General features: G+C 39.5%; 1 protein-coding gene across 1 annotated transcript in view; it reads left to right on the top strand.

The window, feature by feature from the left end:
- BIOF (biotin F) overlaps nt 1-14,673 on the top strand; it is a 182,343-nt gene that overhangs the window by 148,512 nt on the left and 19,158 nt on the right. The window contains exon 8 of the mRNA XM_089415978.1: nt 4,068-4,156. Within this exon, the coding sequence (XP_089272104.1) occupies nt 4,068-4,156 (89 nt within the window). The remainder of the gene's footprint in view (nt 1-4,067; nt 4,157-14,673) is intronic.

The raw sequence follows: 14,673 nt of genomic DNA, 5'->3' as shown, positions 1-14,673 counted from the left end.
TACTGAATAAATGCATGACTTATTTCTTAATACAATTAGCGGAAACAAAAATTAAAAGGGGAAGAGGATCTCAGTGACTGATTACTTGATGATTTTTAGATGACTCATGATATACATTTATTATATTTTTTGTTGATATTTTGACTCTTGAGAGTTGAGACTCGGACAGGACTCAAAATTCAGGAGTTGATTCACTATTTTGATATGTGATGTAGCATTAGACTTCATATACATATTATATATTAGCTTTCTTTACATGTTTATGTGGAAATGCATTTATTTGATGTTATGGATACTCTAGATGTTAAAAAAATAAAAAATAAAAATGAATAATTTTGTGTTTTTTTAATTTTGCCTACTTTTTGCCGACTTTTTCAAAAAACTCCCGACTTTGACGAGGTTTTCAACTTTTGGACCCTTGCCGAATTAATCCCGACTTCGACTTTTTCCACATTGATCAAGCCTTGAATATGATCTTAGTTCCTGTTCTTCTAACAATACCTATGCCTGGGACTGCAGTAGTAGTCTAGGCTCCTTTTTGTGGCTTAGTAGGATCATAATGCCTTCAAATAACTTCGCATTGGTCTCTTTTCAAGAAGACACCTCAGAAAATAATTCAGTCATCTTTTAATCTTGCACAGGACTTCGTTTATTTTCTAGCCAGGGCTATTAATTTTGCTTTTTGGATTCCTGTAATAGAGCCTCTAGGCTCTCCTAGGTCCCTCGCATACCTTGCTCAGGTCTGCGGCTTAGTGACTGAGGTAATGACTAATATAATGTGCCCAGAATTGCAGACTTCTTCTCTTAGGAGCTCGGTTTTAGAGTTTTGGATTCTTCCTGAAATCTTGAAACTCTTAGTGACATTCTTCTTGCCCTTATGCACATGAACCAAGCTCTGAGACCATGTTGAGAAATCTAGGGCATCAAAGGATTAATTTCTTTAGGTAGATTTCTCTTAGTCTTTGACATTTTCTTGTGATTAGGTTTCTTATTAGTTCTTTCATGTTTTATTCATCAAGACAAATGCCAAACAAAGAAGATCACGAACACAAGATGTAGGCACAAGGCCAGGGCAAAACCCCTATGAAGGGGAAAACCCAGTCAACTCTTTCTCTAGTAGATTAAATCAGATTGGGACAAACTTGACCCTTTTTCCACAGACTTATTCCATGCACCAAATCAGCCCCAGTCAAACTTCCTGCCATCTTCTGCAACTTCTGCAATTTTTCTTCTTACCATCTTCAGTTCTTGCAACTATCATATTCTGTTCCTCCAACAATTAGGGTTCTGCAATTAATGTTCTTGGCTCCTCCAATAGGCTTCATAAAGACTTGTGTGACAGAGAATCATCATAATGGCCTGACAAATTTCCTTTTTCCTCTTCGCTTCGATTATCTCTCCTTCTTATGATGCTCGTACTACCTTCTTTTCTTGACTGAACTGCAGATCGAACTTCAGATTGGTCTCCCTTCAAATGGGTCGAGTTCATTCCTATTTATAGTTGTTGGAGTGTCGTTTAATAGGCCGACATGAACAATTTGTAGAAGCCGACTTGTCAACTGTTTTGAGGCTGACTTGTTCACCTTTTGTCAACTGTTTGGAGGCCGACTTGTTCACCTTTTGTCAACTGTTTGGAGGCTGACTTGAAGGATAGGTGGCTGTCATTGTATGAGAAGGAGCTGACTTGGTGGAGGAGATCCTTTGACACAAAACAATTTTCTTTCTTTTGACTCAATAAAAAGAATCCTAAAGCACACAATGGGTGCTATGACCTATGAACCATTGACCCAAGCATGAAACCCATGCTTTAATAAGTCAATCATTTTTTAATAGAAAAATATTTTTCTTTTTCTTTAGACAAATACATTACATCATGACTCAAATTCAATTATGAAGACCGGCACTAGTTACATTCTTCAACATTGAGAGCCTGTAAGCTGTGTCATTTGTTGTTTTGATCTTCATGCTTTTGGTTTTGATAGTTGCTTGATGATAAGAAGATCAAAGAAGACATAAAAGAAGTTAATAAGAATTCAAATACATCACAAGTAATAATAAAGATAAGAAAATCTTTCTGCCTTTCGGATTTTCTAACAGAAACATGCTTTGCTTCTACTAGAGGAGGCCACCATATGCAAGGATCTTTGAAGGATAGGCCTATGTGAAAAAAATCACATTTCTAAGAAAGGCGGTATTTGATAGCATCCTAGGCCTTCCAGATACATTGAGCCACAAAAATTCCTTGAATGTAGTGTTTGTTTGGAGTTAACAACAAAGTCTAGAAGTTACAGTCCTTGAACTCTTTTTCCCCAGTGGGGCTTTTCACATAGTGCAATTGCAAAAGAGCACCATCCAGATCTTTTGACCCTCAATATCTTGAATCACCCATCATGTATTGAAAAATATAGCTCAGGCAAGAACTTCAACGTAAGTTTAGTTTGAATGGTCAGAAGCAGTTCAAGATATTTTGAAAAGTAATTCTATTTTGTAATTCACCCTAAGAAAAGGTGAAAAGTCTTATATTTAGTTGTTGAGTCTAATAGTGTTTATTTATGCTTTAATCACTTAGACTAGGATTAATCCAAACCATGCATCTCTTCGAGAGATTAGGGTTTTGGTAGATTAAGTATCAATAAAAAGTATAAAGACAAGTCAAGATAGAGAGTTCAGACAGCTTTTTGTTGGACAAAGACAACGATTGAAAGAGAGAGAGATCAGAGTGCATCAGCTGAGAGGAAGAGTACCATATAGCAGAACTGTACAATAAGTCTGTACAGTACATCTTTTCCTTCCCTACTATGTATATACACTGGCTGTGCTTCTTAGTCCCAATGACTTACTTATCATGGTTCTTTGTTGGACACCAATAAAATTATTTTATCCTTTCCTCTTCTTCTCTGGGTTTTTCAGGTTTTACTGCCTCTTTTGTCTTTGGAACCATAATAGGGCAGTTTTGAATTTTGTTGTCTGTCCTCTAACTCTGAGAACAACAACCACACAGATTTTATGTAGTTCATCCTCTTGGTGAACTTGCAGCCACTGACCCTTTTCTTTTTAATTAATGCTGCATACGAATCCGATCAAACCCAGAAAACTTATAATCCATTGCTCTAAGTCTTCCAGGGTTTGATCCTGGGTCATTAAAATGGCAATCCCCATCTCAACCACTACACTGCAGCCCAATGGAGCATTATGTCAATGTTTTCTTTTAGATCAGCAGAAAGATCCACCTTGATGCAAATGCACTTGGTATATTAATCCCATTGAACTCAGAAAAATTTAATCTATATCTCCTTCAGTGTTGAACCCTGGTTATTAAAACGGCGACTCTCCATCTCAACCACCAGACCACAACTCGATGGACCATTTTATCAATAGTTTTTTTTGAACTCTGCAGAAATATTCACCTCAATGCAAATGCATTTGGTGCGTCACGGCATGAAGAACCTCTGCAACTCATAACAGGTCAACTTTCCTAAAGGGGAGAGTGAATTGTCAGAGGGAAACCTGAGAATTCAACCCAGATAGAGCAAGCCATTTTAGCTGCGTCATCAGCTAAGAATGATTAATCCAATTGAGACAAAAAACAACTAGGTCTTTGTCGTATAGCCATTGGTTTCATCTCGCTCCAAAATGAGCAAGATTCCCTGTCACAATCCTTCTAAAACACAAGCTACTGTTGAACGGCATCTTTGCATGGTTGATTCTCTAAAATACAATCACACTGTTGAATAGCAACATTTCTTTCCCAGTTAAAAATGCTTTGAATCTTATAGGGTACATATTGAGCCTCTGGATTGATTGTATAATATCTTCAGGTGAATAGAATTTTAATTTATATGAGCAATCCAAATAAATATTCTAGTATCTATTCATTGCTGCTGATTCCTATGAAAGTGAATGAAGGTAAAGTATTCAAAGAAAAACATTTTGTGTGTTTACCAGTTGATCTGTTCAATAGAAAAGATATTCTACTCTTGTATGCAAAGAAGTATATGTGCTTCAAACTGAGAAAAACAGTCGAAAAACTAGAGAGCTCAATCTGATAACTGAATCCTCTTTAACAGCCAAAAATGGAAACAGCTGATTCAGTCAAGAGGGCGGTCATTTATATTTTCAACAGCCCTTTCTGTTCCAGCTGTTGCTTCTGCTCATGGTAAATTCTTCTTTCAGTTTGCATGCTTTGTGAAGTTTTTGATTTTCTCCAGGAAATTCATTGTGCATCACTGTATTGTGTTTTAGATACTGTTAATTTGAGATAACAATGGTATGTTCTATGTTTTAGCACAATTTACTTCAATGTTCCTTTAGCAGCCCAATGACAATTTCCAATTATATCCAGTAGCAATCACATTAACTTAAACACATTGACAGTAAATGCAGATAAAACATAAAAACATGTGCAGAAGACAAGCCAAGACAAGAGGACACAAGATATGGCGGATGCCAGGGACAAACTTCAATGTGGGGAAAACCTTTGATCAAATCTTCTTTTTATTCTTCAATAGTTCAGCACAGAGAGAGAGTACAAATATCAAATTAACTTGCCAAAAACAATCCTGTCAAATCCACAGTCAAGAACAGTCAACTGCAGCCCTAACCAGAAAGTCAACGGTGGTCAAAGCAGCTCCAAAATGTCCTCCAAGCAGCTCAATCAACAGCAGAAGAATTCAGCCTTCCAAGAGGGTCAAAGTCAGCCCAAAAACAGCTCGGTCAACCCAGTCAAACACTGCTGTAATTTCTGCGGTCAAAGGCTGAAGTCAACGCTGAAGTCAAACCAGTCAAACTGTCCCAATCACCTCGAAAACCATGCCAATCAATGCGGCCTTAAGAAATTGGAATTCTGCCCACAAGAATGAGGTCAACACAAGTCAAAGTCACCCAAGTCAACGCTGCCCTGTTTCCTGAAATTTTCGGCCTCCAAAACAATCTTGAAATTCGTCCTTCTCTCAAACATGCGAAGTAGGAAAGCCTCCAAGCTGTATGAACCAATCAAGAGAGGAGAGAGAGAGATATGTGATGAGATGAGTGATGTCCAAATGAGAGAGAGGTCACTGACTCACTCCTATTTATACACTTCGTTGAAGGTGAGGAGGCACATCCATTGGGCTTATGAGCCTACATTTGATTGAGGCTGACCTTGACAATTTGTGCATGAGAAAAAATAAATTAAAAATTCCATTTTTGCTTATCAGAATGAGATGATCTTTATATCAAAATTGGACCTCTCGAAAAGAGGAATCCAATGCAGTAATCATCTCCATCATATGAGCTATCCTAAGGTGGAATTTGGCCCTAGTTGCCAATTTAACACTCACTCTCAACTAGGGAGAATTCCACCTGCCAATCCCTCTATCATCATCCCATTCTATCATCCTGTACCATCCCTGTCATCACTGCCCTACTCTGCTTTGCTTTGCTGAACCATGAAGTAATAATGAAGAAGAAGTGATCGAGAGTAGTCATAAGATCATACCACTCTCCATTGACTAAAGTCAGTCCTTGATCCCAGATCAAGTTGTTGAACACCATGCATCCTAGTCATAGGGAGTCTTGCAGTACACGATGCGTCCATCAGTTGTGCTATGGGCCCTAACCATATTTTCCCAACTCATTGGCCAGATGAGAGGTACTTCCCATGAGTCCCAGACTCTATGGGTAAGATGTGTGTCGGGGCATCAGTTGGAGAAGGTGAACCACTCATCCTGCTCATATGCCATAGGAGAAGGTGAATCACTCATCCTATGCATATGTCAATTGTGTTGAGAAATCTAGAGCATAGGGAGTAAAAAGATTTCTCTGCTTGATAATTGCTTGTGATATACTTTTACTTTTTAGCTTATAGTCTTCTCTTTGTTATATTATTATTGTGTTCTTTTCATTAAGGCAATTACCAATATGCACAATAGAAAACAAGTCACAAAGTATGTAGGTTTGTTAGCCAGGGCCAAAACCTCTCACCTCTTGATAGGAAAACCTGCTCAAAATTCTTCTTATAGATCTTCAATTGATGAATACCAAGACCATGACAAAGACCCTTGACACTAGTATCCTTCCAAGAACCTTGTCACTAACCTTGATGCTCTGCCTCTTCCTTGTCTCGACTTCCATTTTGATCTTGAATTGCTCTCCTTGGCTTCCTCTAGAGAAACTCGGTCTCTATATCTTCCACACTACTCTTCTCGACATCCTCTAGAGAATCTCGACCTCTAGACTTGACATTGCTCTTCTCAGCTTCCTCTAGAGAATCTTGGTCTCTAGATCAGAAACCCTAGTCTCTATACTACTTCTCTTCGACCTCTTTCTATGCAGCAATAAGTTCTCCTTCGATCTTCTTTTGATGCCTTTGGTCCTTCTTCTTTTGCACCCAAAACGAGTACCCCAGAAGAATCCTTCCTTCGTTGACCCCAGAAGGAACCTCCCTTTGCTATACCCAGAAGAATCTCTCCTTTGCTATACCCAAAAGAAACTCTCCTTTGCTATACCTAGAAGAATCCTTCCTTCGCCATATCTTCTTCGCACTTCTACTGCTGGGCTCTACTTCGCACTTCTTCTTGATTGAATGCTTGTCGAGTTTCTTGCCTCTAAGTGAGGCTAAGTGAGGCTACTTATACACATCTTTTCATGTCCCTTAGGCCGACTTCTTCTAGCAAGTTCTTTCATCGTTGTAGGTCGACTTGAAGAGGATAAGTGACAAGGTCTAAGAGGATACTTTATATAGACAAGTTTGATCTTTTACAATGTGTAACATGACTTCATTACATGACAATGTCTCTATCATTTTATGACTAGATGACAAATAATTTCTAAAGACTCTCAATGGGAGTCTTGACTCAAAAACAAAATCTCTTGCTCATGAAACCCATGAAGCAAGTCAATACAATAATTTTATATTTCTTCTTTACATCTCATTACATAAAATCATAATTACATGCAATTATGAAGACCGAACCTAGTTACACTTTTCAACAAATCGTAGGGGAAGGTGAACCACTCACCTTGTATCTAGCGCACCACTAGGGGAAGGTGAACCACTCACCCCATGGTCGCTCGTAGTTCCAAGAAGTACCCCAAGCCCCCAGGAACTCTCAGAGCTCTGTGTCCAACTCATATGGGACCCTCATAGGAGGGTCATTCCATGACTCCAAGTCTCTCTCGGAAGGTTAAGAATTTGACCTTCCCCAAAGGCTTCGTGAGAATGTCTGCAACCTGCTCATATGTTCTAATATGTTGGAGCCTTATTGCTCCCCGTTGTACCATATCTCGGATAAAGTGGTACCTAATATCAATGTGTTTGGAGCGGTCGTGGAACATGAGGTTCTCTGATAGGTGAATCCAACTCTGGTTGTCATAGAAGATCATGGTGGTATCCAACACGTGCTCAAATAGCTTATTGAAGAGCTTCCTCAACCAAACAGCTTCATAACAGTCCATACTTGCAGTAATGTATTCGACCTCGGTGGTGCTTGCTGCAACCGATTTCTGCTTCTTGCTCATCCAAGATATTGAAGTAGACCCCAAAGAGAAGCAACACCTGGACGTGCTCTTATGATCCACCACATTGCCAACCCAGTCAACATATGAATATCCATGTAGCCTCAAGTTCCCAACAATGTATCTCAGTCCATAGTGGATTGTGCCCCGGAGATATCTCAAGAGATTCTTAGCAGCAATCCAATGAATGTGATGAGGCTCAACCGTAAATTGACTCAACGTGTTCACAGCAAAGCATATGTTAGGATGAGAGTTGACCAAGAACATTAGAGCCCCCACAAGTTGACAATACTCGGTAGGGTTGGCTAATCTAGGCCCAACAACACTTCCACATAGCTTCTTAAAGTTGAGTTCCATTAGAGTAGTCATAGACTTGTAGTCCACCATCCCACATCTCTCAAGTAGCTTCACAATGTATTTTCCTTGAGAAAGGAAAATCTCACCTAGCTTTTGTCAGACCTCCAGCCCTAAGAAATAATGCATTAGTCCTAGGTCCTTCATCTCGAACTCAAAAGCCAACTCCCTCTTGCATTGATGAATGAGAGAGTCATCACTTTTCGAAAAGAGATCATCCACATAAAGGACCAGAATGAGAGGTATGCCCTTTTCAACCTTGAAGTATAGGTTCGGGTCAGCATCGATTCTTGTAAATCCTAGCTTCATAAGATAGCTATCGATCCTCTCATACAAAGCCCCATGAGCTTGCTTCAACCCATAGAGGGATTTGTTCAACCTACATACATGTGTCTCACGATTTTGAACCTCGAACCCCTTGGGTTGTTCCACATATACTTCCTCCTTAAGCAAACCATGCAAGAAGGCAATTTTGACATCCATCTGGTGTACGCTCCATCCTTGCGAAGCAACAAGGGCTATAATCGAACGGATGGTGGTATATCGGGCAAATGGTCCAAATATCTCATCGTAGTCTACTCCTTCCTTTTGAGAGAAGCCTCGAGCAAAAATCCAGCCTTGAACTTTTCAACACTCCCATCAGCTCCATGTTTGATCTTGTAGAGCCATTTTGAAGTGACCACAAAGTTGTCCTTGGGTCTAGGAACCACATCCTAGACATCGTTCTTCGTGATCGACTCATACTCTTCGTTCATTGCATCCTTCCAAACTTGTTGCTTCACGGCTTCTTCAAATGTGCAAGGCTCAGATTGTACAATGGTACTCATGGCAGCCAAGTACCCTTGGTACCTATTCGGCTTCTTGCTTTCACGAAATGCCCCCTCGGTGCAATGTGTTTCTTTGCATCTTCAAGAGTATCTTTGAGCCACAAAGGTCTTTTTCTTGAATTAGAGGGCTCACTAAGAGGTGGATCAAGGGGATCCATCGGACCTTCCACATCGGGCATCAGTTCATCAGACGGAGGTTCATCCTACTTTTCTGCATCAACATTATCATTGCCCTTCCTAGGGATAGGAAGATCTTGAATCTTTCTAAGAGAAAAATCTTCATCGAAAGTGACATCATGACTTAATTCCACTTCCCTTTGACCAAACACGTTTATTCTATATGCTTTTGAAGTTTCACTGTAGCCCACAAACGTTCCTTTCTTCCCAGATGCATATAGTTTGTTTCTTTTCCCTTTTGGCACATGAAAATATACGGGATAACCAAAAATTCTAAAATGAGAAACATCAGGTTTCTTACCGGTGAATACTTCTTCGGGTGTCTTCAAGTCCAAAGCTTGATGCAGGCATCTGTTTTGAACATACAAAGCGGTGTTGGCAGCTTCTCCCCATAAGAACTTCGGTAGACCTTGGTCATGTAGCATAGCACGGGTGGCTTCTATGATAGTACAATTCTTCCTTTCGGCAACACCATTTTGTTCAGGAGTATATGCAGTAGTGGTCTCCCTCTTAATGCCAACTTCTCTACAATAGTCTTTGAATTCATTTAACTGATATTCGGTCCCATTATCGGGCCTCAATATTTTGATCTTTTTCCTTGTTCGATTCTCGACCAAGGCTTTGAAAGAGTGGAACCATTTGAATACTTCTTCCATTTTCTTTAAGAAATAGATCCATGTTTTGCGAGAGAAGTCATCCACAAAAATAACATAGTACAAATATCCACCCAAAGATGTCACAGGCAACATACCTAGTAGATCAGAATGGACCAATTGAAGAATATCGGTGGTTTGAGTTTCACTTGAGGGGAATGGTCTCCTTGTATGTTTTCCAGCTTCACATCCCTGACAAACACCTTCATGACTTAAATTGAATTTCGGGCATACCTGTGACCATCTTCCTTACATCAGGTAAGGCTTTGAAATGAAGGTGAGCAAATCTTCGATGCCATAATTTGGATTAAAGAGATGTATCACAAGTCATGGCTCCCAATGGACTTTCTCCAACCTAATAGAGACCTTCAACCCTGAATCCGACAGTGAATGCATCTCATGGATTCCTTTGCCAAACACGAACTTTCCCATCAATGAATGTCACCTTGAAACCTTTGTTTTCCATCGCAGAAATAGAGACCAAGTTCTTTTTCAGATTAGGTACATATAATACTTCTTGTAAGTGGAGGGTTTGACCTTGATCTAAGTGAAGAGTAACAGTCCCAATTCCTTTCACGAGATAAGTGGCATTATCCCCAAGTATAATCTCCATATTTGTCCTCTTTTCAACCAAGTTTGAGAGGGCATCCTTGTACCCAGTGAAGTGCCTTGAGGCACCACTATCAATCAACCAATGGTCCAATGTATACGAAGGAGAGGTGGTGTTGAGGGCAGAAATAAGATAAAATTCTTTTTGCTTTACAACATTAACTTTTTCATACTTAGAGTTTCTCAACGACCATTTCCATTTCGAGCAGCGGGAGCATTTCTCTTTCTTTTGTTGTTGAACCTGTTGTTCCTTTGATTGCCATTGCCTTTGAAGTTGTTGTTATTGTTGTCATAATCTCTTGGAGTATCCTTCTTGTGAGGACACTCTCTAGCGAAGTGGCCAAACCTGTTACAATTGAAACATCTTCCTTCTTTGAATCCCAACTTGAACCCTTGTCCTTGATTCCTTGGACTAACATTGTTCCTCCTTTTAGAATGAGCGGAGAAGGCAGTAGGATTGTTTCCATTTGAGGACTTGTCTCTTTCTATCATCCTTATTTCTGCTTGAGTGCATCTAGCCAATAATTCATCAAATATCGTAATCTTGTCATTGTTGAGGATGGTAGTGTTGAACACATCCATTCTCTTGTAAGACTTCTCCAATAGATAGGAGATCATTCTTGATCTCGGTAATCCTCATGAAGTAGGATTGGATGGATTCTTCTCTATCCATCTTGATGTCTTTCAACTTGTTCTTGAGAAAGAGAACTTGTTTTGCATTATTTACTTTGAACATCCCAACCAGCTTGCCGTGCATCTCCTTAGATGTTTCCAAATCAGAAATATAGTCAACCAAAGGCTTATGAATAGAATCAACAATAATTTTCGTAGCTTTAACCTCACCTTTCTTGTACTTGGTTTCTGAAGCCGTGGATGCATTTGAAGGAGGCTCCACTACTCTTCTTTTGACATAGTCCATAGCATCATTTTCTTCCAATGTCAAATCTGGAGTCATCTTCCATGCATGATAGTCGGATTTGTCCTTAAGCTTGTCGTCAAATTTGAAGAAAGATGCAGTCGTCATTGGGACTAGTTCCAAGTCCTTATCCAACAACTTCTCTTAGTGATTGCTTTGCTTCACTCTTTCTTGGGCTTTGTCTTCACCTGGGCTCTGATACCATGTTAATTTTAGATAACAATGGTATATTCTATACTTTAACACAATTTACTTCAATGTTCCTTTAGCAATCCAATGACAATTTCCAATTATATCCAGTAGCAATCACATTAACTTAAACACATTGACAGTAAATGCAGATAGAACGTAAAAACATGTGCAGTAGACAAGCCAAGACAAGAGGACACAAGATATGGCGTATGCTAGGGACAAACCCCAATGTGGGGAACCCTTTGATCAAATCTTCTTATTACTCTTCAATAGTTCAGCAGAGGGAGAGTACAAATATCAAATCAACTTGCCCAAGACAGTCCTATCAAATCAACAGTCAACTACAGCCCTAACTAGAAAGTCAACAATGGTCAAAGCAGCGTCAAAATGTCCTCCAAGTAGCTCGGTCAACAATAGAAGAATTCAGCCTTCCAAGAGGGTCAAAGTCAACCCAAAAACAACTCGGTCAACCCAGTCAAATGCTGCTGTAATTTCTGCGGTCAAAGGCTGAATTCAACGCTAAATTCAAACTAGTCAAACTGTCCCAATCACCTCAAAATCTATGCCAATCAATGCGGCCTTCAAAAATCAGAATTCTACCCACAAGAACAAGGTCAACGCAAGTCAAAGTCACCCAAGTCAACGTTGGTCAATGCTGCCCTGTTTCCTGAAATTTTCGGCCTCCAAAATAGTGCTGAAATTCGTCCTTCTCTCACACGTGCGAAGTAGGAAGAACCTCCAAGCTATATGAACCAATTAAGAGAGGAGAGAGAGAGAGATATGTGATGAGATGTGCGATGTCCAAATGAGAGAGAGGTCACTCCTATTTATACACTTCGTTGAGGGTGAGGAGACACATCCATTGGGCCTATGAGCCTACATTTCATTGAGGCCGACCTTGACAATTTGTGCATGAAAAAGAATAAATTCAAAATTCCATTTCTGCTTGTTAGAATGAGATGATCTTTACATCAAAATTGGACCTCTCGAAAAGAAGAGTCCAATGCAATAATCATCTCCATCATATGAGCTGTCCTAAGGTGGAATTTGGCCCTAGTTGCCAATTTTAACAAATACTGATTTCAATTTTCCATTTTTATTTCCGACACTTGATTTAGAATGAATGAGACAGGTTTTCCTTCAAAATGTTTGCCATTTAAATTGTGTTCTGAAACTAAGTAGCCAGCGTGCATGCACACACTCCTCGGGTCCACACAGCTCACATTAGGTGCACTCACCTGCACTGTTTGTGCACCTGGCCATATCTATCCTGCACTAGGGTGTGTGCATTTGCACTAGGTGCATGGTTGAGAGTGTTTGTAATGTGCTTTGGTGTGGGCACCTACGTCAGGGGTATGCTTGGATGTGTATGTCCTGCACTTGGGCGCATGCACATGTTTTGGGTGTCCCTTTTCCACACTTGGGTGTGTGTACCCATGTTGGGTGCATTTGTCCCACACTTTGGTGTAGGATAACACACCCCAACTTCTTAGGGGACACCCTACACATCCAAACAAATTTGGGGTGCATCCTCTATGATGGAAACATCCCAGTTTGTTCTGGTGATGTTGACCTTATAATAACATGTGAGAAGTTTTTAGCCCATTTGATATATATATCCAATACTTAGGTGAAAAGTATGAACCAATGTTGCAAATATCAACATGGGGATAAAATCAGCAAGGGTCTAGAAAGCCAAAATATCGTAATAATCAGGAAAATATCGGTAAAAATCGGCAAACATCGGCAAAATTAAGATACCACCAAACCATTGGTAAAAATAAAAAAACATCAGCTAGGCCAAAAAATCATGATTTGGGATTTTATCGTGATAAAATCGGGATGTTTGCAGCACTGTTATGAACTTATTCGCTGTATATGTTATAGAATTTGAACTATCATAGATTAAAAGGGTCTCAACCTGTATCCATAGTTAGAAGCAGTGTTGCGAACATCGCGATCAGGGTTAAATCGGCGAGGGTCCGAAATCAGAAAAAAAATGGAAAAATCGGGAAAAAATCAGCGAATACAAAAATATTCATTTTTTTTTTTCAAATTTTTAAATATCTAAAGCATCTACAACATAAAATAAATGCATTGACACATAAATATGATAAAAAGAACTAATATATAAGATGTGTGATATCATTTCTAGTGCTACATCACACATAACAGTGAATCATGTCCTGAATACTAAGTCCTGAGTCCCAACTCAGCATCAAAATATCAACAAAAAATATAATAATGTATCTTATATCATGAGTCATAATGTCATATACAATGAAATGAACCAAATAACTAATACTACTGATTTCCTTTGCCCCTCTTGCGAGAAAATGTAATAACTTTCCCTCTAGATGTAGATGGCGGCGGAGTTGGCAGTGGACTCTGCTGTACTCTAGAAGCTAAAGAACTAGGAGTTATAGGAGGTAAACCATGTCCTCTACTGGTGACAGGGGTAGCCTGGGTAGGTGGTGTCACCTCCTCCTCCTCTACCCCCTCCACTACCTCCTGCTCTAACCAATTAGCGACGGACTCCATGAGAGGCCTCTCGGCCTCAACCCTCTATGTAGTAGTGGTGTCAATCCCATCCAATGAGATGGCCTCCACATCAAGTGTCCTCTCAAGTTGCCTCACCCACAATCAAAGATTGTAGTAGACCTAGACCATGTCATTAACTCGTTGGGATTCCAACCTGTACAAGGGTCATAAATTAATAAATTATAAATAATAATTATAAAAAAATAATATATAATGAATTCAAAAAATTAATTGGAAATTTGGAATATTTTAAGTTTTAGTCTGTTGCTCTTCTTGGTGTGTATTTCTTCAAATACACTCCAATTTACTCCAATTGCACTCGCATCTTCAGGAGTTACATGTTTGGCTGAGCACTCGAATGGCAAGCCTTCGAAGATTGGGTACTCTGCCACCATAACTTCTCCACCATGCATCTACAACAAATAAGATAAACATAAGAAAAAAATGAAATTTGAAAGTTGAAGCAAAATATGAAGCGATGAACTTGAAGAGACAATGAAATTTGAAACAAACTAAAACATACTTGGCATTTTAGTCTTCCTATCAACCACAACCATGTCAAAGCTAAATGGGCCACTTGCCATCCTGTATATCTCCATTTCTTTGGAGATTTTTGCACGTTCTGCTGGAGATGGCACCATCCTTTGAACAGAAGTGAAGAATCCATCCATGACCTTAGCATCAAATAAGAAACCACAAGACTATGCAAATGCGGGGTTCATGTAGATCCCTGCAGCATGAATGGGACGATGGAGTGTATTGTTCCATCGCTCATCAATTACTTCCCATAGGAGGAGTTGTTTTTGAAACCCCTTATCCCCCTTATCATCATAGTAGGTCCGAATGGATTCTTTAGCCCTATCCATGGCCTCATACAAGTAGCCCATTGTAGACTTGTCTCCATCAACTA

This window comes from Pinus tabuliformis, chromosome 3_2, assembly GCF_031772625.1.
Source record: "Pinus tabuliformis cultivar Carrire ecotype Pingquan chromosome 3_2, CPIR1, whole genome shotgun sequence".
In the NCBI taxonomy this organism is placed as follows: Eukaryota; Viridiplantae; Streptophyta; class Pinopsida; order Pinales; family Pinaceae; genus Pinus; species Pinus tabuliformis.
This window is presented reverse-complemented; position numbering and strand designations above follow the sequence as displayed.